Source organism: Ptiloglossa arizonensis, chromosome 8, assembly GCF_051014685.1.
Source record: "Ptiloglossa arizonensis isolate GNS036 chromosome 8, iyPtiAriz1_principal, whole genome shotgun sequence".
Taxonomy (NCBI): Eukaryota; Metazoa; Arthropoda; class Insecta; order Hymenoptera; family Colletidae; genus Ptiloglossa; species Ptiloglossa arizonensis.
In genome coordinates, this window is record NC_135055.1 from 15,416,102 (window position 1) to 15,439,015 (window position 22,914).

Genomic DNA, 22,914 nt, shown 5'->3' on the forward strand with positions numbered 1-22,914 from the left:
TAATTTTTATTTCTTAAATAATTATAATTTTCTAATAATTAATAAATAATTAAATACGAAAATTTTGAAATTCATTGTAAATATTTATTAAACAGTTGTATAAAAAACATTCTATGTATGTTAAATATTTATTTTTAACAATGCATTTTGTATAATCCTACTGCACTGAAAAGAGAATAATAAGCCCTTGGTTAAAAATTTTTTTTTAAAGAGAACTTATAAACTTATATTATAAAACATGCATGTTACAAATGCGATGTATAATTAACATAGAAAATTAGTAGTGCAAATACTTACATAAGGCACACAAAGTATTCCATTTAATGAAAGGTTATTTAAATCTTCTAATACTTTTGTAACATTGAATGTATCTTTGATTTTCTATAAAGAAGAGATTATTTTAACAATAAAAATTTTAATGTAATTTAACCGTTTCATGTAAAGTAAAGTACCATGGATTTAACACTAAGTTTTGACATAATCTTAAAATATATACAAATCTAAAAATAATGTCTACTCACTTCTAAAACATATTTCTTACTATCATCGTGTAAAAAAGGTAAAAGAATAGCAGCTAAATGTGGTTGTTGGCATTGAAAACAATACTGTATTATATCATCAAAATATAATACATGTAGAATAGGACACGAATACAAAAGTTTTAATGTTTCAATACAATCATCAATTTGTTCAGAGGTTGAATGAACATCCATTTTTATAAATGGTTCAGAAATTACTACTTGCCACCCAGATAGATATCCATTAGAATTGACAATACCACTTATATTTCGTACTTGCAGTAAAATTTTTTTCAATTCATTAATCTGAAAAGAATGGCAATAGATCTAATACAATGTAATTATTTTTATATATTTTAAAAATATAATTTATCTACCATTAATAATTCAGCTAATTGAGTTAAATTTTTATCCCACAGTTCATAGTCATATATTTCAAAATCTATGCAAATTTGTGCAATAATAACAAGTACTTGTGTAGAATAACTTCGCATTTTCCACAAAATCTGCACTAATTCGTGTTTGGAACATGCTTCAAAAGTTTTTATACTGTAACCTATTCCCAATGATTCCAATTTACTTATATATTTCAGAGATTTCATATAGTTTCTGAAAAATAATTATTTAAATATATCGAGAGATGTTATCAATATAGCATTTGAGAAGTTGTAAATGCAAAATAATTAAGAATTAGTATATACATTAATTATACAATACCTAATTGTTTTATTATCGCGTTTAGTTAAATCTTCTAATTTAGCTGTATCAAGTATAGACTGTAACACATGAAGAGCTTTATAACGGGTTTCAGGACTATAATCTTCATTACTATCATTAAAACCTATGTTTATCAGAAAGTTAATTGACAAATCGAAATTTCCATATTTTAGAATGTAACACGCCCTAAAAATACATTAGACATATTTAAATACCTTATAATACATACATACAAAAGGAGTATTCTAATTGTATTAATGTACCTTAACAAATTATCGTTAGAATTTGGATTTACTTCAGAATTGATTATTGAATATGTATCCGTTATACTTTGATTAAATTTCATGCATTTATCTGGCTGCAGCCATTCTTGTAACAATTCCGTCCACAGTTTTACCATGTTGATAGAAAACAACTCACAGATAGAACCAACTGCTGAATTTATATCAGGTCTATGATCAATTACACATTTGTACCTTTGTGGTATACTATCATCTGTATACAGTTCACGAACTAACTTATGCGGATTTCTAATCAGTGATAAATAATTTATCTTTTCTAAGCCATGTATACGTAAAATGTGTTCTGATGTAAAATGTAAATACTTCAATTTTATTTTCTAAAATGAAACATTCATAAACAAAAATAGATTATGATTACAAATTTTGCAAAATAAAAGCAAAATGTATACCTCTAGCATTCCTTCTTCAAGTGTACAATGGAATTTCTGAACTGATAGTTGAGCATAATTATAACATTCTTTAATTGCTGCTACTTGATCAGCGCCTAATAAAAATAAATAATTATTTTATCTTAATTTTTTATATCACTTATTAATCAATCTGTAATAATGTAACTCGCGATCAAAATCATACACAATACCTGGAGGTGTATGATTCACAACATAATATAATGCTGCTGTGCCATAGTATAATGCTTTTGGATCATTTATTCGCTCTATACATTTCTTTATATTGTTTAATAAACTACTGTTTTTTGCATAGTGATTCCATTTATTTGTTTTATGTTTATTTCTCCAAATATGTGTTACTTCTCCTTTAATAGCCAATGAACATATGATATGTGGTTGTAATTTAAAAATAGGAGCAATATCTAACCACTTTTCATAATTTTTTAAATTTAATTCAGGAGCTGAAAGTTAATTAATATTAAATTTAACTATTTATTTAAAAATTATAAATATTATATTATAAATAAATTTTACTTATAAGTGTCCAGAATTCAATTTCAGGTAAGAAAGGCAATCGCCATTTTGCTATAGGTGGTAGACATGTATATCCTGGATTAAGATGCATCCATTTATCGCATTCTAATTGTGTAGGTTGACTAAAAAAAATCATATAAAATATCATTATATAAAGTAACATAATGTTTACATAAACTCATGGCAAAGTCTCATAAGTATACTAACATATATATATATATATATATATATATATGTATGTATGTATAAAAAATGAACCTTGTACGAGTATAATTTTGTAGAAAATAAACATAATTTCTATTTTCAACATTTTTGTCTTCTATAAGATCCATAAGGATTATAAATATTTCATAATGATAAAAATTGATCTGAAACAATGAATATATGTATAGTTTTAAAGATATTAAATCTATAATATTTTAATAATTTCAGCCATGCCAATTTTACTTGTGAAAAAGTTGTGGTAATACACTTTGTTAAAGCAGATTTGTCTAAAATGTTAACAGCTACAACGTTGCATCTTTTTTTCAGTTCATTTACTTCGTCTTCATCAATGTGTAATTCTGAAAATACAATTATAATGAATATTCGAAATGTGAATTAAAAATATAATCATCATAGTGTTTCTCACCTTCCTTTCCATCTACATTGCATATGTTTAATTTTGGATTCCATGTTTTTATTATGGTTTGTAGATAAAGTAGTAAACAGTCTTGAACATCAATGCCAAAATCAAAGCAAAATTTTTGAAATAACGATATTATATCATCATCATTGAAATTCATAATGCGTTGTAATACTTCTCTCCTAGTTATAGTATCACTTATTAAAATCTCTGTAAATATTTTTGTATAAATACATGTTTTGAGAATCCAATATAATAAGAACTTGATTTGAGTAATATGTTGACTTTAACCTTTGTATGAGATAGAATATTTTGATAATTTTTGTGCCCAATAATGTAACATTTTGTTATCTTGATATAATTGCACTAATTCTCCATTTTTTGTCAAACGAAAATATTCGTATCCAAGCACCGATATTTTTAAATGTTTGGTATAATCCAGTTGAAATCTGGAGAAATGTGTTTTCATAATATTTACACATTTCAAATTTTTATTAATTAAAGCACTTACGTTTTACAAGCAATAGAAAGCCATTTGCATGCTTCTGACTTGGGTAATATAAACAAACAAGACAGACCAAGTTGAAGATCAAATGTTCGTGCACTCAATAATTTCTTTAACAATATTATGACAAAATGAAAGTATACTGATTGAGTTTCTATTAATAAAATAGGATTTATATTTGGTGCAGTGCAAATACTGAAATACAATGTCTTGCTCATTTGTAGTAAACAATAATCATTATGTTCTACTTTTAACTTCCACATTTTATCGAGCAATTCCTTCAGTGGTTCTTGTGTACATAGCTATATAAAAATATTATAGTAACGTTTATTTTAAAATAATAAATATAATATAATTTAATACCAATTCTATTTGTAAATACAAGCAAACGAGATATGGTCTAGATCAAAATTTGCTACAGTAATTTTGATTCAAGTGAATATGTATTCAAAAGATTTTTGAATTAATTTATTTTATTTTTCAATTAATTAACCACTTTACAATTATACCGCCATTTACAGACCATATCACACATATAAATTTGAATTACCTGTTTGGAACTTAGAGCAGTTTCATCTGTTATTTTAGATTCTGAATCTATATTGTAAAGAAAATAAAAAATTATAGATATAGTTACGTTTAATATTATTACTACTATTATAAACTATAATTTACCAGATTTTGATTTAGCTATATAAAATTTCTGCACAGAAATCATATCTCTAAATAGTGGTAATAAGAATTCATCTGCAGCAATAGCTATATCATTATATATTGTGTACAGTTTCCAATTTGGTCTTAAAATTTCTTCTTGCATTGTATTCACTTTTTTTGAACTGCATATAGTATTTTTGTTGAAACAGTTTTGATATAAATTCGCCCAGACGAATAATGACAACATGGACTGTAATTCATCTAAAACATGTTTAGATAGTTAATAAAAAATAGTTATAAATCCTTCAGCGACTACCTTCGTATTGCATGCGGATCCTATTTTTCATATGTCGTCCGGGTCCGTATCGAATATAGACCTATGCAACAGATCACGCTTAGCGTTTCTTTGTTTATATAAACAGCAATTTCGCAATAGGAATTGTCTGGACTACTCACTTGAGGATTTGTATGTATAATACATACACAATGATAGATAAAATATAACATTTTGTGAAATTATTCGGAAGATTACCGAATGCGGTATGAACAGTTCCGTTATTTATCGCAATGATACAAAAATATCTATAAGCCAATTGCAATTTAGAGTCATACTAATAGAAGAAATATTCCACGAATTTTGTAATGTAAGTACCAGACAAGGAACAGCAATTTACACCAATATAATACCTCGTTTAACGGAAAGACATTTTGTTTGAAAAATTACGCCGAAGGGAAAAAACTCCGCAACTCCGGTCGTTGAAGAGTTAATGTAATAAATTATCACTTACAGTCATTTTAAAATTGATTACGTTAAACATATTAAACCTTTTTGAATACATAAAGCATAATGTACATACCATTCAAACAAACACATAATGTAGAAGAACTTAAATTCCGAATAATTACTGCAATATCTGATTCCATTTCAGTATACTGTAGCATTAAGAAACACATTTTATGTACATATTGACATTCCTCTGGCATTAAATGTAAGTGTTTTCCTTTGTATCTAAATAAAAACAAATGTTATATAATAAAAACATATTTTATATTCATTTGACATTTATGCAGATAATGTGAAAATTCGTTTACCTAATAAAATGTTTAAATATGTCTATATTTTTGGTCCATTCTAATAATAAAGATGTAGCATCAAGTCTTTGCAGCTGAAGTAAGTCTGCAACTTTAATAACTTTTTTGTAGACAAGAAGTACATGATCATCCTTTTCTGTGTCTACTGAAACATTATTACATAAAATTTAAAACAAAAGAGGTCAATTTCTAAATCCATAGTATAATCATCTTTTCTTACCATTGTATAATTTTTCAATGAAATTCTGTAATATATGCTTTTTTTCAGTTTGATATTCTTTGAATGTAATATTAATTTGGAATTCTTTTTTTAAAAGATATATTGACTTTACTTCATCTATATTACTAGCAACACTGTTACAGTAATATGATTGAGTTTTAAATTTTTTTGAAATTTCTTCTAATTGTAATTTCACCCAACCAAACATTTCAACATAATGTTCAACGGATTTCGGTAAAATCTGGATATTAATTATAAATATAAATAATACATATGTTCATCATAAATTTTAAACTTTTTAAGAAGTAGAATATTTTTAGTACCTTTAAAGTTATACTGGCCGTTACATAATTAACAATTTGCACACAACAATAAATTAAAACATCAATTTCCAATGAATTCAATATTTCCATTACTTTTTCAAAATTCCTACAAGATCATTTCTGTTATAAATTCATATAACTAAATTATCATATACTATATTTTCACTTAAATTATCTTACCCTCTAGATAAGTAGTAGTTTGTACAAGACGAAAATGCTTTTTTTCTTGATATTGGATCATTTTTAGTTATTTGTTGGATATGTGAAATCATATTATTATCATTTTCTTTTATTATACGGAATACCAATTTCTTTAGAAAGAAAAATAGATGTATATATGTAATATTAAGTATTAAAATATTAATCGTATAATTAGATTATATGGTTTGAAATTATTTCAAAAAAGTGATCAATGCTTACTGACATTATTTATACCAATGCGCTCATATCCATACTTTTTTAATATAATCTTTATTGGAACACAATTGCATTCCATTCTAATTTGAGATGCTAAAACATGGTCTATGTTAGTGCTTGCTTCTGCTAAAATTACCATAGTGGAACTCCATGGAACCGAAGCTTTCTTCAATACCTCTAATGTTTGCTGTAACTTAGTCTATAATATATACAGATTTAATTAGAATACATTATATACAAACTTGTTATACAGTATTCTTTACATTGTTGTAAATATTGTACCTCTACATTCTGAATTAAATCAATAATAATAACAATTCTTTTTTCCCATGAAGCTTCTTCACCAAACCACCAATTGCGAGAATTTTTTATAGTTTTCTAAAAGAATAAAATTTTAATCAGTATTTAGAACCGTTGTTATTTACCGAAATAGTAGACATACCAGTATGTATGAAGAAAAGATATAATCGTATTGCAAAGAATTATTTAACATGTACTGTTTCAAAAATGTATTTACAAATTCTGTAATTAGATCCACGTGAATTTGATTCAATAACATATGAGATACTTCAACAGGGTTACCAATATATGAATTAAGAGATACTGTTAATCTAAAATTTGTATATTAGATATTATTTTAATGTATATATTTATTCAAATTATTGAGAAATGATACATTACCTATAATTGACTTTTAATTGTCTGATGTCAGACATGGCTTGTATTAAGAAAACAAATTGTTTTAAAACAGAATCTTTACTCAGGCATCCATGATGAACATACAAAGACTGGTCATTTTCTTCCAATCTTAATAATTTTATGAACTTATTGGCAAAATTAATTCCACTCTGAGGCCATGTAATGTGTTGCAATTGTTCAAATGATTTAACTTTTTCACATCCCCAGAGAATAATTTCACAGATTGCACCAGGAATAAAAGATAATAGAGTTGGTATAAAATATGATAACCATGGCCAAAGGGTGGCTGGAGATATATTCTCAGGAAGAATTGCAAATATATTTTGTATAGTTTCTACAGATATATATTCCACAATATCTGGAAGATGTCTAGTCCAAATTAGAGTGGCTGCATCAAGTTCACCCTACATACAACAAATGTTACCAGTTTAATAATACATGTATTATTAATTTGCATTAAATTACTATACCTTACCAAACTTAAACGAATTTTGTATTCTTTCATCATATTTGCATTTGAAAATCTTAACCATTCCTTTATAGTGTCTTCATCATAATATTCAGAGTCTTTTTGGTATCCCCAAATCATATGAAATGTTTCTAATTTATGCAATATGTTATTAATTAAAAAAAGAAGGTGTAGTTGTTCATCGTTCTTTATTTTCTAAAATCAATAACATAAATGCATTAATAAAAATTATACAAAAAATGTAATAAATATGTATCATTATTTAAAACTGAATTACTGAAGGGTTTTCTACTATTCTTGCACGTGCATATAAATGAATTTTTCTCATTTGCTTATATTCTGGTATAAGTGCCTTACTACAACATTCTACTATGTATTGCACATTTTCTATTTTATTAAATATTTCAAAAAGAGTATCCAACTGAATTGGATCATATCCTTTCTTTGCCCAAGGACCAAATTGTGATAAAAATACTGCTGCTTTTGCACAATAAATTGGTTCTGAGGATAAATTAAATTTTTTTGCAAAAGCTTCAGCTCCATCAAACTGTTCCCTCCTTAATAAGCGTCCTAATTCATATTCAGGAAGACTTTCTGATATAGTTTTTATTCTAATCGTGTCTATGTACTTAGTATTGTTCTTAAAACCATTAACACCTTCCAAGAATAAAATTACTTCATCAAAAGGATCCATAATTTCAACGAGGTATGTTGTAATAGGTACTCTTATTTGAAATTTTTGTTCAAATTCTATACAAAAAGGAGTAATTAAATAGTAATAACAAAAACAAAAATAAGTCAAATATAATATATATAGCATTGTATTTCATACCTGGGAATGAAAGGACTCGTAAAGTACGCATAGTACATTCATCATCATTTGTTGTTAGAACAAGAATTTGACATAAACTGTTATCATTGTTTTCAATTACTGCAAAATCTGATACAGGTTTATGATATACTTTTAAACCAAGTAAAGTTTGAGGACATACAATATTCAATATGTTATCTGTACGTAAGCATAGCATTGCACTAAAATTATCAAAGAAAATTCTATCAGCGATTAGAATGTTAATGTTCCTATAAACTAATTTATTTCTTATTGACTAATTATTTCTTACATGTAATTTTTTAAAAATTTTACTGTGGTATAATTATATCTCAATGTGTTAAAATCATTATATTGTTCACTAGGCCACATAAATAACATATTTGGACATAACATAGCTACTGATATTTCTTCACTTATCATACCAATAGTAGCATACATTACCTACAAAGATTTCATGTTAATATATTTTATTACTATAATAAAATTATGTAAAAGATGTAACTAAATTTTAAAATGCAAACTTATTTTACCTCATTATTTGAAAATCCAGTGAATAATTGTACACATTGAACTTGTTCTACAAGTTCTTTTACTATAGCGTCTGTTTTATTTAAAATAGCATTTTCAATAAGTTTAATATTGAATTTTGATAATCTGTAATATAAATACAGATTATAGCTTAAAACTTCATTTAATTAGATAATAATTTTATATAATTACCTGTAAATGGCTCCATTTTTTGCAACAAAATATATATTAATGTCATCATTGTATTCCTTTTGTAAAAATATTGTTATTACACTATTTTTGTCCTTTGTAATATTTCTAAATATAAGAATAAGTAAATTTTATATAAGCTTAACAATATTATAAGACACTTATGTAGTATTTTAAACTTACTTTGTAAAAATAATTTTTCCTTTATTTAATAAATAAAGACAGTATAAAATTCCATTTGAAAGTACAATGAACAAAAATGAACCATAATCAGAAATACGAAAACATGTTATTAATGAATCAAAACTGATGCTTAATAATACTTCCTTGCATGTTTCATTTTCAAATATAGTAATTGATTTATCAATTGCTACACAAACTCTTGAATGTTGCACAGATGCTTGAAAAACATATGGTTCATTTGCTGTCTACAAAATATAAAACTTTATAAAAATATAGAATTATTATACATATGCTTAATACATGTTGAATCAATCAATAGTTAATCCAGTAAAAAGGTTTGTAATATTTACAATATTTTCCTTTGTTAAAAGAAATTAAAATACAAATAATACTTATTCGTAATTTGCTGAATACATTTTATAAGACATAAAAACGCTTATATTTTTAAATAAACCTCTTTTATTCCCGTATAAATATTTTTATAAATGTTTAAACATTGTTACATTCAAATATTTTAAGAACCTTATATGCTCTTATTTTGTTCGTAAACTATTTATACTATTAAAAAAATATTGTAATATTTTAAATACATTTATTTAAAATTTTACATATGAAATAAGAACGATAAATAAAGAAATACTGGATAAAAGAAAAATAATAGATTATGCTGACTAAAATAAAGTCGAATTACATTAGATTAACAAGCAATTATATTTAAAATATATAATAGCAAATGGCAACCGGTAAGTTTCAACATATAAGAATTTATTGAAATGAGACAAAAATAATAAGTTACCTCCGTGTCAGATTGTATTGTAGCAAGTGTAAAAGTTTCATACAATGAACCATTATTTTCGGCTATTATTCGTGTCCCAAAATTCACAGTTTCTTCCTCTTTGTCAAATCCTGATAGCACTTTGTTCCACGACGCCATTTTACCGCGAAACGGTTACGAATTATAAAAGTTCTAGCGCTTGCGCAAATATGGTTTTTTGAGAGTAAAATCACGCATACTGGCCACACTGCGAATCATATAATTTCTATCACCACACACACATTAATCAAGAGCCGTGGTTGTGTTGCCAAGGTGCACTTACATTAGTTATGTAGTGTTGGAAAACTTCCGCATTCGTGTGTACTCATTATACATGATTTGGCATTTGACCACAATGTTTCTCATTGTGGGTATAACGATCTTTTTAAGTTATATTAACTGTCATAATAATACACACATAACCCTGACAAATTCGATAAAAGTATGAATACATAGCCATTTGTTTTGGATTTTGAAATATGTAACTAACATTTAATATGTAGTTGATCTTGTAAGACATGCATTAAAAAACACTTTTCATTCGAATATATTGTTTTATAAGCATATCGTATTTATAATTCTTTGTATGTGGCATTGGACACATATTATAAATACGAATAATTTCCTTCAGGAAAGTGTTTTTAAAATAAATAATTATTTGACCTCCCTGCTTTTGAAAAATGGATATTCTAAAGGCAGAGATAATGAAAAAACGCAAACAATTGGAGGAAAGCAACATTTTGGTAATTTATACAATTTTATCATATTTTCATATGTCTTTATGTACTATTTAATTAAGTTTCATTAACATTACAGCAAAATAACAGAAAATATTTTAAAAGATGTGAACTAATATCAAAGGATAAAGAAGCAAAGGAAGTCCAAAAAAATAATGATGAAGATATTAAAGTCAACGCAACTCAACAGCTAGAAGAATGTGTAACAGATGGTAGTGCTGAACATTTAATGTTACCTAGACATGAAGTCATTAGAAGATTACGTGAAAGAGGTGAACCTATATTATTGTTTGGAGAATCAGAAATAGAAGCATTTAAACGATTAAGAAAATGTGAAATTCTAGAACCAGAAGTAAATAAGGTATGTATTTTTACATTTGAGTTATGCTTAAAACTGTTTAAAATTAATGAGATTAATATTTAAATATTAAATAAGAATAATAAAAATTAAAGGAATTTTAAGTTAAAGATTGTTTTTTTCTGTAAAATGCAAAATATGAGAACAATCTTTTTTCTACGAAGTTCATAATTCTATGCATTGCTTAAGATTTTTACTTTTACAAACCAATATTTTATATAATTTATAAATTGATTATATGTGTAATATATTTTAAATTACAGGGGTTTAGAAATGATTTTCAAGAAGCTATGGAACAAGTAGATCAAGCATATTTGAATGAAATATTAGCTTCTTCAAAACCACAAGATCGTGATGGAAAAGGAGATGTAAATGTACCAGATGAGGGAGTTACTTATGAAGATTTGCAAAAGATGTCTGCTAAATTAAACAAGGGTGATAGAGACTTTGATTTGAATGTCATTACACAATTTATACAATTTTTAGTGCAAATGTGGGGCAATCAATTAAACAGTAGAAGTACTGCTGAAAAAATGAGTACCAGAGGAAAAATGGCTAGTGCTACTTATGCACAAACAAGAGAATATTTGAAACCTCTTCTTAGAAAATTAAAAAATAAATCTCTGCCAGAGGATATTACTGATAGTTTAACTGATATTGTAAAACATTTACTTGAACGCAATTACATATTGGTACTTATATTTATATTAATACATTGTGTAATTTTAATAGACTCATTTAATAAAAGTAATTTATTACAGGCGAGTGATGCATATTTACAAATGGCTATAGGAAATTCTCCATGGCCTATTGGAGTAACTATGGTCGGTATTCATGCGCGTACTGGTAGAGAAAAAATCTTTTCCAAGAATGTGGCACATGTAATGAATGATGAAACTCAAAGAAAATACATCCAGGCATTAAAAAGATTGATGACTAAATGTCAAGAATACTATCCTACAGATCCTTCTCGTTGTGTAGAATATTCAAAAACATAATATTTTTTTATAAAATACGTATAAGATGTAAAATATTTGACATAACGGTATATATTAATTATTAAATTGTTTCTTACTGTTGTCACAATTACATTATAGTAAATGTAAAAATAAAATATAACTAGAATCAAGAATCTCTTTTGTGTTTTAATATTTCATCTTACTATTTCAATACTATCTTATTATTTCTGTGTACTATTCACCTTTTCAGGAAAATTTAAACAATAAACATAAAAATAAATTTTGTAGTAAATTCTAAACACGACGATGCGCAACTGTTGCTAAAGCAAATTCATTTGACTTCTTTACTGCAGCTTGAACTGCATTCATCATAGAAGCTCTATAAATACGATGAATAATTAGTAACATTATCTAATGTATTAAATATAGATACTTTTTTCATTTATATCTTACCTAACTTGACCACATTCCATGGCATGAACTCCTGTAATAGTTGTACCTCCTGGAGAACATACTTCATCCTTTAATTGACCAGGATGCCTACCTGTTTCTAATACCATTTTGCCAGATCCAACTAATACTTGAGCTGCAAATTTTGTTGCCATGGGTCTGGGAACACCCATCATCACAGCACCATCTGCCAATGCTTCTATAACAAGATATGCCTAAAAATTTCATTTTATATTATAGAATTGTTTTACACATTTTACAGACTTGAAAAATAGTTAAATTCTGATTTGACTCACATAAGCAGGGCCAGAACCTGTAAGGCCACCTATAGCATTCATAAGAGATTCTGGAACATTTTCAACTACACCAATATATGAAAGTAATGTTTTTATCATATATTCATCTTGATCTGTTATATTCGTAGAGCAATATACTATAAATAATAAAAATATTATAAAAACACTATTACTACTATGTGTGTACAGATATATTATTTACCTGTTATTCCTTCGCCAACCATCATTGGAGTATTAGGCAGACATCTAATTATCTTAGGATTTGTTACAATTTTGGAAATTTTCTGAAAATGTTTCATGATGTACAAATATGATTATTATTTAGTCCTATGTATTTATAATGGAATCAATGAGTTGAAGAACAGTATAAATCTAAAATTAGTAATTTTTAAATAATCTTAAGACTATATAAAATACATAAAACTATACATTAGAATCCAGAACATTGTAAAAGATATACTCTATATCTGTGTTTCAGGTAATTCATTAAGTTCAAAAAGTGCAAAAAGCTGTTTTTTCAAATATTTCAAAATGAAGTTTTTGAACTTGTACTACTTTTCAACTCATTCATTTAATTGTACACTTTTGTTCTTACATTAACTAAGGTATCTAATGAAATGCCCACAAGCACAGAGACAAACAGTGGATTAGAGAATAGGTTCGTCCTAGTTAATTTTACACCATCAAGTGCATCATCAAGCATGTTTGGTTTTATTGCCAAAAATATAATCTGACAATTATCAAATACTTCTCCATTTTTTAATGCAGTATTAGTACCCAAATCACTCCAAAAACCTAGAGTTCTATTTGTACGAGCAGAAACCCAAACATTGGCTGGATTTAAAATACCTAGAATGAATAACAGTTGTATCAATTCAATATAAATATGATATCTATAATTTCTACGATAACATCCAGCTTAATTACCTTTGCGAATTAAACCAGCACCAATGGCACTAGCCATATTTCCACCACCAATAAAACCAATTTTAGTTGATTTGAAATTGTATTTTGCCATACTTATGTATAAATGTATCTAATAATAGATTTAAATTGTTTTCTTTTTAAATTGTGTAATGTAATTTTGCTTTTTATTTTCAAACTATCAGTATACTATAATTATAATTAAGCAGATTTTTAAAAACTCTAATTTAGTATTTATATGTACTTTTTTTTGTTCATTTAAAACAAAATTATAAGATTCGACCGTTTTTTTATTCACTTTCAAAAGTCTTTTAACCCTTTCGAACTTGACAGTAGTATATGTGTATGTATGACAATAATTTTCTGATGTATAATCTATATTCGTACATATATGTTAAGAAATATCTTAAGAAATTGTACAACGATTTTTCCCAAATATTTTAACCATACATTTACGATTTATTCAAAACTGCTTTTTAAAAAATTATCAGATAACAGAATCCAAGAAAAAATTGAGTCTAAATTCCAGATCCAAAGGATAAACACATTCATATGTACGTACAGTCGTGAAGCATGTCGTAAAATTTTTGGCCAAGTATGCGGTTGAAGATAAAAAACTGGATGATCGTAAAATATCAAATAAATACAAGAAGAAATAAAAACAAAATTGACTAACAATTTAAGTATCACCTTAGTGATTTAACAACTGAAGTATACAATCGAAATACCCGAATAAAGAAAATTGTATTTTGTAATACCAGAAATCTTGTATTTTTTATGTTTACAATAAAATGTATGTTTACTACTACATAAACTATTATAATATATGATTTTTAAAGATTTAACATTTTATATAAATTATGAATCGAATTTGAAATTAAAGTAACCTATTTACTATTTGAAAGATATATTTTATTCGGTACTAATTATTATTAATCGTATTAAATCGTTTAACTATGTTGTGTATACAGTGTGTAGATATGGGATAAAAGTAAATAAATAAATATTTAACATATCTCTTTTATTTTACTCAAAACTATACGAGGTTGCATTCATTATTTTACATTGACGTGTGTGACGTAAAGTACCAACCACTATCGATGCCGATTAATTGGCTCTGGTTATTACACTTAAATGAATTTCTTAAATACAAAAATGTATGATACAATATGACATGATCAGCAAGTAGAGTGACTGAATTTATTAAAAATTATAACACAAATCAGATTTATTATAATGGGTAATTGTATACGAAGTTTATTGAGAAGGTTACAAAGAAAAAGATGTACCGAAAAGTAATGTATCAGTTTGTTAATAGATATAAACAAAAAAAAACATGTATTATATATTTGACAATGTCTTTTAAATTGACAATTTTAGGACTATTATTTTACTGATTGTGGGACTTGATAATGCCGGAAAGACTTCTGTTTTGAACTATATAAGTGGTGGTACGTGCTTTGCATTATAAATATCCTATTTCTATTATGAGATATTACATAAAATTAACGCTTTACAATGTTATGCTTAATAATAATAAAATTTCTATAATCTTATTATTTTTGAAAATTGTTAAGCAATATATAAATGATATATATTTTTTAAGATTCAGACAAAAATGTATTACCTACAATAGGATTTCGAACAATTTCATTAAGATATAAGTCTTATACAGTCAAAATTTATGATATTGGTGGTAGTTCTCAAATAAGATCCTTATGGACAAAGTACTACAGTGGTGTAAGTAATTAATAAGAAGTTATAAATTAGAATATTCCAATGTTTAGGATTTTACAGACATCTAGTATTTCCTTTTCCATGTATGTCCTCAATAACATAACACCTTTTTGAAATATTCTTCTCTCTCCATTTTGCATCTTTTAGATACATGGTCTTATATATGTGGTGGATGCTAGTGATATTTCCCGTCTTACAGAAAATAAAGTTGTATTTGGTGAATTAATTTCACATGAATGTATTTCAGGAAAACCATTATTATTGTAAGAAAATTGAATGTATTTTTTATGCTTGCCTCATTTCCTTCAATCACAGAACACCATTTATAGATACAATATGCACCAATTAAATTTGCACAAAAGATTTACTTGTATGTTATGTTCATACTATATATATATATATATATATATATATATATATATACATATGTTGATAAAATCTTAATATACATTTTACTGTAATAAGTTTCTATAATAGGCTTGCAAACAAGCAAGATATAAGTGGGGCTATCGATGAATTAGACCTTGTTGAAAATTTAGATGTTGAACGTGCCGCTAATACTATGAAATGTCCCACAAGAGTGGAGATATGTTCATGTACTGGAGGAGAAAGTCACTCGAGAGATACCACTATAGGCATTAAAAATGGATATAAGTATGTAATTAATTTCTTTATCCTTATTAGTTTTCGAACAAGATAACTTACTTCAACTTTTTACTAAGTGATAATAAACAATTTAAGTAAACTTTTTAAATAAAATTACATATGTGACACTTATACAGATGGTTATTGGACACAGTAGTGAAGAATTATTCTGTATTAAACAATAGAGTTAAAGATACACAAAATGTCAGAAATGATAAAGTTACTGATGTACAAGCTACAATATCAGATACATCATCAAGATTGTCAATTCATTCTAATCCTTTCAAACCAATCAAAGAATTAGTTTTGGAAAAGGTAATACATCAAATTTTGTATTTATTAAAAAAACATATACTTATTTTATTTATTACAACATTAGGAAGAAATTCAGCCAGCAAGTGTTTCACAATTAAATAATGGTATGTAATATTCAGATAAAAAATACTCAGATTAATTAATATAACTTGTTTAAAATACACAAAATATTCATAGGTATTGCAACTGGAACAAAATTGAAGAAAATATTTATGCATAAAAATAAAACTGCACCACTTACTACTGAAGAGTCAGTCATTGAAATTGGAGACATACCGGAAAGTGCTAAGTCTACCATAACTTTAGGAATTCAAAGGAGTTTTCAAGCACTTCCACCAGTTTTGAATCCAGTGACATTGAATGCATTTTCAAATACAGTTAAATTAAAACCAAATCGCCCATATACAGCTCCAGAACGTTCACAAGATTTTGTAAATAAAATAACAATAATCAACATCCCTGGTCAAGTGACACAAGGTTGACATTATTAATTGCATTTAAATAATAAATAGGGACCATTGTAAACAAACATGATGATAAAAAATAATGAAAATTATATGAAGACAAATATTTTTAACAACTTTTATTTTTTGACTGGAAGTCGACTGATAGTTTTAACAAAAAAATATTTAAGATATAATATATGTTAAACAATTTTATTGTACTCATACCTAATGTAATGTGATTAGCAGTAATGTTTATTTTTCATTATGCAACTACTTTATATTTGTTAAAATATCATAAAAAATAAACAAATTGTAAAAAAAGAAATAACATCTATATGTGTATACATATAAAATTATTCTATGCAAAAAATACATTTCTAGTATATAAATATGTTAAATTAATTAGTTTTTAAATTCTATTTTTCGTTTTATATTTCAATATTTAAACAAAAGTGTATTTGTTATATATTAATGGTTACTCTACAATTACTTTTTATTTTAATTTCCGTTATGTTCTACCGTTTTAAAAATGTAGCAATTTAGTGTCTTGTATCCGAGTATTCCAACGCTCCGGATCGTGCCGCGTCAGCAACATGTGGAGACCGTGTCAAACATAGCTCAATAAATCCGTATAGGCATTTTCGTTGACTTTAGCATTTCATTGAGCAAAGGACACAGTATATTGAAAGCCAATTATTCGATAATAAAATTATGTTCGAGTCAATGTATACTAGCGAACGTGTAAAAATCTCGTACAAAAGGAAATAATTCAGTAGTTATAAGTTTGTCAAATAGGCCGAGCCGGCTAACGTTGTATTTCTTTTACGCCATTTCGTAAACAAAGTATATTTACACCATATCTACTCTAATATTTCGTTCATGTAAAATTATCAGTTTTAATGATCTTAATTGCATTCATAAAATAAAGCTATTACATTCTATGTCCGTTTCCAATCATTGTATTATAAAAAATAAAAGGTAAAAGGTGTTTTTGGGCTTACAACAAAAGGGACGATCCTGGGACAGATATTTAGGTATATAGATTTTATAAAATGTACATTGTACACTCTTGTTTTTCCACCACAGTAGTGGAATGTAACACTTTATTTTATAAGCTTGTATACACGTTCATGTACAGTGTTCATGTACAACACAAAGATTTGACAAATACATGGATTGCAGTACATATTAAAGGTATTCAAAATTTCTAGTATAAATGTATTAAAAAATTTTCGATTATATAAAAGTATTATATGAAACTATGTAAGAAAATGCTATAACACCTCAAGCATACATCAACTGCAGATATTTTATCACAATTTACAATTCAATAAATATTGTAAATATTTTTGCAACATTATCTTATATTGTTGAGCAATTACTTTGTAACATTAAGCATGAAATATTAATACATTGAAAAATCATATTGCAAATGATTACAATAAGGAACAATATGCTTTATGTAATATAAAGATAACTAACTTTTTTGTGAAAAGTATTTCATTTAAATTACTCCATATATATGAATAGAGCAATAAAGGCATAGTGATCAACGAATCAGAAGCAACATTAAAAATTGTAAAATTACATTAATAGTATTTAAGAAAGTATTTAAGAATTATATACTTTTATTATGAAAGACTGTTATATCACGATATCAAAAGTTTTTATAGATTATAATAATGCCATTTCAATTATAAATATAGCAATGTTTGCCATATCAATATTGCGCTTTCTCTAAATTCTTATCTACACCATTTAGCAATGACTTTTCAAACTATGAAGCAACATAACACTTTATATTTCAGCTAGCAATTCCAAAAGTGTATACAAATTGCATTTCATAATAATCTAGTTACAGCATAAGTCATTTTATATTTTTTCTCTTAACGATATATAAAACTTGAATATTCGTTGTAATTGCACCTTATATAATCACAACTACTTTACTCAGGCAAGTAATCTACTACTAAATAGAAAATATTTTATTTTTTATGTAAGATAGACTATTGCTTGTTGCAAAAGACACAAGTTTTGTCCTTCTGACATTTGTACAAAGCAGCAGTTGTATTAAATGTATACATTTTTCAAGTTGTTTTCTCTTATGATGGCTCAAAAATACTCCTTTTTAAATATACTGGTCAAATTAATTAGAGAATCTAGAAAATTAATCACATTGAATCTTGAAGAATATGAATATCAGATACGAAAAACTTATTACATACTTATGACCCACTTTCACTGAGTGTTTATTGTTTATCTTTTATGTATAAATCACTGGATAAATAATATTGAATATTATTTATATCATTTTCATAGGCGACTCTCTAACTATTTTGAGCAGTGTGTATATTATAATTATATAGTTAATATACAAATTACTTATCAAATTTTGCTTAAAAGCAGCAATCAAAAAGGCAATTGATTCTTACGATATATATAACACTGCTCTCTTAATTTTATTTTGTATTTGTACTTATTTTATATCTTACTTTTAATATGCCAAATGTGTTTTAATAAACTTTTGTATAATCACTACCTACTCTATGCAGCTTTATAATAGCTTAAAAATAACCAAAGATATTTATAGTTCGAAATTCTATCATTATAAATTTTTAATATTTTTATAAACCTTGCAAAAGATATATAATTTGTAAGATTCCTTATTAAATTGTATGAGTACAAAAATTTATGTATACTATAAAATCTATTATATTGTATTGCTGTGATGTTTTGTTTTATAGCACAAGTTTTGCATAATTTAATGGCAGTTTGTGTAAGATAAATGCTATCATTTAAATGCAATACATTGCAATCACACCACAACTGGGAGCAGTACAGACAAAATATCACCATTTAACTCCCAATAGTAGTGCAATTGGTGCAATTAAGGTACACACTGTATAAAATCTATTATACTGCATAAATCTTTCATATATAAAATGACTATATCATTCCATTTTTTAAGGGCGTAAATTTTACCAAACGAGTTAACATTGTAGTAATGCACGGAATTTGTTTTTGTTGGTGCATTGTTATGTTGTCAGGTGTATTGGACTCAAAATCAATAGCAACTCGCTGACAAACAAATGTGAGCAAAGTTAACAGATCTTCCCGAGTACCATTCTCACGTAATTCGATGCATAGTGCTTGCATAAACCAGGAGCCACGAGTGGTATTCCTCCATGAATAATAACCTATGCAATTAGTATAATTTTTGTAGAATACAATTCTTAGGATATTCTTCTTTTGTATTTAAATGACTGCACAAGGTGAGTCATTAAAAGCAAAATACTCAATTACCTCCTTTAATATTAAAAATACATAAGAATATTCAACAAAAATTGAGCCCATTGTGTACAGCTAAATGAAATAACTTTTTTGTAAAAGTCATCTTTTTTCTGGATAATCAAACAGTAATTTATGTTTCAAGTAGAACCGCATATTTTTTTCTACATAGGGCTATAGATATTTTTAAAGTTTAGCAACTTTTACTACATATATATTTTATCATTAAATCAATTTAGTACAAAGCTATAAAGATTTATTAACTATTGTCTTAATTGCTTCTTTCTAAATTAGATGCTTTGTTTCAGATAGATCATTTTGTATAATGAATATGAATAAAATAATCTTCTATATTAAATTAAAGCTAAATTTTAATTAAACTTAATTTTAAACAGCATATACCTGGTATTGTTGAATAAGCAACTAAAAAGTCAGCATGAGTTGGTATACGGAATGAGGAAGTGGGTTGACCATCAGTTTCTGTTCGGTCTTTCATTGTTACACCAGAATCCAATCTATCTCCTTGGCAAGCTTGTATAAAAAATAATTTTGGTTTTCCAGCTAGTGTAGGGCACTTATCAGCTGTAAAATGGCCCCAAATGGAATCAGACTTGTATGAAGTATCATGAGCATAAAGTAATCCTAATTCTCCATGGCTCAGTACAGCTACAACCAGGCAATCATGTTGAGAATGATCCATGTTAGCAACTGTAAAACCAAAATAAATATTTTTTGGAAATATATTTAATGAATCTTCACTTATATGTTGAAATTTGAAACTTAAAGGAATGTTCTTATCATAATTAAATAAGAAGTTTAAAATTATAAAAGGGTAAAACATCCATTGAGTACCTCTTTCTAAATTTTTCACTATATCTCTATGTGTTGAATTATGAAAATCATTTACTTCAAAACCAAGATTTTTCAATGTAGTGACAAGATTTTCACAATCTATATTTGTTCCACATCTTGGTTTGAGATGTGTAATAGTGAAAAATTCATGATTAAAAATAATAGCTAATCCACGTTTTGAATGATTCATGTTGTAATGTCTAGCGTAACGTTCTGTGGGTGCTGTTTGTAAAGGGCCCATGAGGGGACTGACGCTGTTTCTGTAAAACAAAGAAAGAGCATGCCTGATACTGGATTTATTTAACAAAACATTAACTCATTACACATAAAAGACCGCATGGAAATAACATAATTTTAAGGTTTTACAAATTATCTATTTTTTTCATAATATACCATTTACCAACATTCTAATGTTTATGAAATGAATTATCTATCTTCATTACTTATACATTATTGTATATTAACTTAACATTATATTATAATTTCAATAAACAAATTTATTAATTTAATTCTCTCAATTTTGTCACTGAAAAGGTTTGAATCTTTCAATCTATCATCATACTACAGTACAATGCATAAGATTTAAATTTATATTAAAAGTCGCCCACAACAAATTTTAAGAATAGATAATCTGAATTAAACAATCTCATGCAAGTATATTATATATGGAAATGATAAGGTATGGAACAAGTTGTTTTCCAATATGGAAAATGATAAGAATACAAGGGCATTGACATTCTTTCAATACATTGTACGATTGATCGTACAATGCATTCTGTTTCATACCTGGAACAACCAAAAGCGTCTCCGATATCATTACTATGTTTCATGTTCTCGTTTATATTATCAGTTTCCGTCGAACACATGATTTCACTTTGGAAATAATTCTCACAGCGAAAGGAACAACAGTTTCGTTATAAAAAATCTTTGATCACAGTTTACTGGTGCAGTGAAATGTGAATATGACTCACTTCAATGCGCGTCGTGACGCTTATATGTAGGTAGTTTGACACTAAGGAAAAGTCCCTGGGGTGGGAGAACACTAGTCCAGCTTCTTATCTTACCAGGCACCCTCATAGTGAGATTCTTTTTCAATTTCTTGATAACACCATTTTCATATTCCAATTCGAATTTTACCTCATATTGTTTTTTTATTTTTCATTTACGGCATCTGTTGGTGATTATAAGGAACTAACTACTGTAACATCAGCTTTTTAGTTCAAACAATTTTCAAGTATACTTATTATTGTTATAATATTTATTGTTAGATTAGTTTTCGAATAAACCTAAAAAATGTTACAGTATTATGTACTAGGTTGCCCAAATTCATGAAGAAATTCCAAGTTAGTTGTTTTATCAAAATGTAGGTAGATAAGATCTTGTTTAAAAATAATTTGTAATCTTAATAATAACGGTATGTTGTTGAACACAACATTAGAACGTATTTGTAATGATACATTGTAATTATTATGCTGATTTAATAATAACAAATAAATAAAGCTAATAAGAACCGTAACGAGACAACTTGTTTTAGCTTCTTTATTACACTGACGTATTCATGTTATATAATTAGAATTTTGATTATGTATGTATCAACTGTCAACAATAAAGACTGACGAGGAAGATTTGTGTGGAACAATTTATAGAAATTGATTAGTGTGTATACATGGGTGTTGAGCGCTTAACATGAATGTTTTTGCGCGCGACAATTTAATTTAAAGAATGAATGAAGTTAGGTAATGTAAATAAACAATAAGTTTGTATTGCATCTTATATTAATTATTTCATAACGCTTTACGCAATTGACTGTTATGTAAATATTTATTTATTGTTATGATTGTATTAACTAATATTAATATAAGGTTGCGTGTACAAATCACGTCGAAATTACTAATTT

General features: G+C 26.5%; 5 protein-coding genes across 6 annotated transcripts; 2 read left to right on the top strand and 3 right to left on the bottom strand.

Moving 5' to 3' along the window:
* Nucleotides 1–62: 62 nt before the first annotated feature.
* Rod (kinetochore component rough deal) lies at nucleotides 63–10,566 on the bottom strand. 2 transcript variants are annotated; one of them, XM_076319305.1, is made up of 33 exons: nucleotides 9,993–10,130; nucleotides 9,197–9,441; nucleotides 9,017–9,121; nucleotides 8,827–8,950; nucleotides 8,586–8,737; nucleotides 8,297–8,496; nucleotides 7,742–8,214; nucleotides 7,471–7,659; nucleotides 6,978–7,399; nucleotides 6,739–6,907; nucleotides 6,579–6,674; nucleotides 6,304–6,495; nucleotides 6,060–6,190; nucleotides 5,880–5,985; nucleotides 5,557–5,797; nucleotides 5,337–5,481; nucleotides 5,102–5,253; nucleotides 4,266–4,505; nucleotides 4,141–4,187; nucleotides 3,597–3,892; nucleotides 3,377–3,534; nucleotides 3,092–3,295; nucleotides 2,908–3,023; nucleotides 2,719–2,828; nucleotides 2,461–2,582; nucleotides 2,118–2,387; nucleotides 1,927–2,021; nucleotides 1,499–1,854; nucleotides 1,236–1,421; nucleotides 896–1,127; nucleotides 522–824; nucleotides 298–381; nucleotides 63–165 (listed from the first exon to the last, which is right to left on the bottom strand). In XM_076319305.1, exons 1-33 carry the CDS (start codon nucleotides 10,128–10,130, stop codon nucleotides 121–123), a joined length of 6,144 nt encoding a protein of 2,047 aa, XP_076175420.1. In that variant the 3' UTR covers nucleotides 63–120. The 2 variants fall into 2 exon arrangements, with proteins under 2 accessions (XP_076175420.1, XP_076175419.1); XM_076319304.1 differs by lacking the exons at nucleotides 63–165; nucleotides 298–381; nucleotides 522–824; nucleotides 896–1,127; nucleotides 9,197–9,441 and having other exon boundaries at nucleotides 1,236–1,359; nucleotides 9,993–10,566.
* Nucleotides 10,258–12,239, top strand: Prp18 (pre-mRNA processing factor 18). Its single transcript, XM_076319308.1, has 4 exons — nucleotides 10,258–10,753; nucleotides 10,827–11,108; nucleotides 11,369–11,797; nucleotides 11,867–12,239. Exons 1-4 carry the CDS (start codon nucleotides 10,691–10,693, stop codon nucleotides 12,101–12,103), a joined length of 1,011 nt encoding a protein of 336 aa, XP_076175423.1. The 5' UTR covers nucleotides 10,258–10,690; the 3' UTR covers nucleotides 12,104–12,239.
* On the bottom strand, nucleotides 12,231–14,389 carry P5cr (Pyrroline 5-carboyxlate reductase). The gene is made up of 7 exons (XM_076319309.1): nucleotides 14,297–14,389; nucleotides 13,738–13,846; nucleotides 13,406–13,659; nucleotides 13,013–13,094; nucleotides 12,811–12,947; nucleotides 12,518–12,729; nucleotides 12,231–12,443 (listed from the first exon to the last, which is right to left on the bottom strand). Exons 2-7 carry the CDS (start codon nucleotides 13,826–13,828, stop codon nucleotides 12,359–12,361), a joined length of 861 nt encoding a protein of 286 aa, XP_076175424.1. The 5' UTR covers nucleotides 13,829–13,846; nucleotides 14,297–14,389; the 3' UTR covers nucleotides 12,231–12,358.
* A 223-nt stretch (nucleotides 14,390–14,612) lies between these two features.
* LOC143150786 (ADP-ribosylation factor-like protein 13B) lies at nucleotides 14,613–17,155 on the top strand. The gene is made up of 8 exons (XM_076319306.1): nucleotides 14,613–15,029; nucleotides 15,115–15,185; nucleotides 15,341–15,474; nucleotides 15,619–15,734; nucleotides 15,949–16,125; nucleotides 16,254–16,431; nucleotides 16,496–16,535; nucleotides 16,609–17,155. Exons 1-8 carry the CDS (start codon nucleotides 14,971–14,973, stop codon nucleotides 16,911–16,913), a joined length of 1,080 nt encoding a protein of 359 aa, XP_076175421.1. The 5' UTR covers nucleotides 14,613–14,970; the 3' UTR covers nucleotides 16,914–17,155.
* A 1,257-nt stretch (nucleotides 17,156–18,412) lies between these two features.
* On the bottom strand, nucleotides 18,413–22,295 carry LOC143149811 (caspase-1). Its single transcript, XM_076317480.1, has 4 exons — nucleotides 21,804–22,295; nucleotides 21,018–21,277; nucleotides 20,568–20,873; nucleotides 18,413–20,074 (listed from the first exon to the last, which is right to left on the bottom strand). Exons 1-4 carry the CDS (start codon nucleotides 21,881–21,883, stop codon nucleotides 19,824–19,826), a joined length of 897 nt encoding a protein of 298 aa, XP_076173595.1. The 5' UTR covers nucleotides 21,884–22,295; the 3' UTR covers nucleotides 18,413–19,823.
* Between the last annotated feature and the right edge of the window lie 619 nt (nucleotides 22,296–22,914).

Coding starts and splice junctions, on each gene's coding strand:
- Rod (XM_076319305.1), bottom strand. CDS start 10,130: ATGGCGTCGTGGAACAAAGTGCTATCAGGATTTGACAAAGAGGAAGAA. Junction 5,254..5,336: donor ATATTTAAACATTTTATTAG/GTAAACGAATTT, acceptor GTTTTTATTTAG/ATACAAAGGAAAACACTTAC. Junction 2,022..2,117: donor TGTGAATCATACACCTCCAG/GTATTGTGTATG, acceptor TATTTTTATTAG/GCGCTGATCAAGTAGCAGCA.
- Prp18 (XM_076319308.1), top strand. CDS start 10,691: ATGGATATTCTAAAGGCAGAGATAATGAAAAAACGCAAACAATTGGAG. Junction 10,754..10,826: donor TGGAGGAAAGCAACATTTTG/GTAATTTATACA, acceptor TTAACATTACAG/CAAAATAACAGAAAATATTT. Junction 11,109..11,368: donor TAGAACCAGAAGTAAATAAG/GTATGTATTTTT, acceptor TTTAAATTACAG/GGGTTTAGAAATGATTTTCA.
- P5cr (XM_076319309.1), bottom strand. CDS start 13,828: ATGGCAAAATACAATTTCAAATCAACTAAAATTGGTTTTATTGGTGGT. Junction 13,660..13,737: donor TGCTGGTTTAATTCGCAAAG/GTAATTAAGCTG, acceptor TATTCATTCTAG/GTATTTTAAATCCAGCCAAT. Junction 13,095..13,405: donor CATTAGATACCTTAGTTAAT/GTAAGAACAAAA, acceptor AAACATTTTCAG/AAAATTTCCAAAATTGTAAC.
- LOC143150786 (XM_076319306.1), top strand. CDS start 14,971: ATGGGTAATTGTATACGAAGTTTATTGAGAAGGTTACAAAGAAAAAGA. Junction 16,432..16,495: donor AAGAATTAGTTTTGGAAAAG/GTAATACATCAA, acceptor TTACAACATTAG/GAAGAAATTCAGCCAGCAAG. Junction 16,536..16,608: donor TGTTTCACAATTAAATAATG/GTATGTAATATT, acceptor AAATATTCATAG/GTATTGCAACTGGAACAAAA.
- LOC143149811 (XM_076317480.1), bottom strand. CDS start 21,883: ATGTGTTCGACGGAAACTGATAATATAAACGAGAACATGAAACATAGT. Junction 21,278..21,803: donor GACGCTTTTGGTTGTTCCAG/GTATGAAACAGA, acceptor TTTGTTTTACAG/AAACAGCGTCAGTCCCCTCA. Junction 20,075..20,567: donor TGCTTATTCAACAATACCAG/GTATATGCTGTT, acceptor CTAATTGCATAG/GTTATTATTCATGGAGGAAT.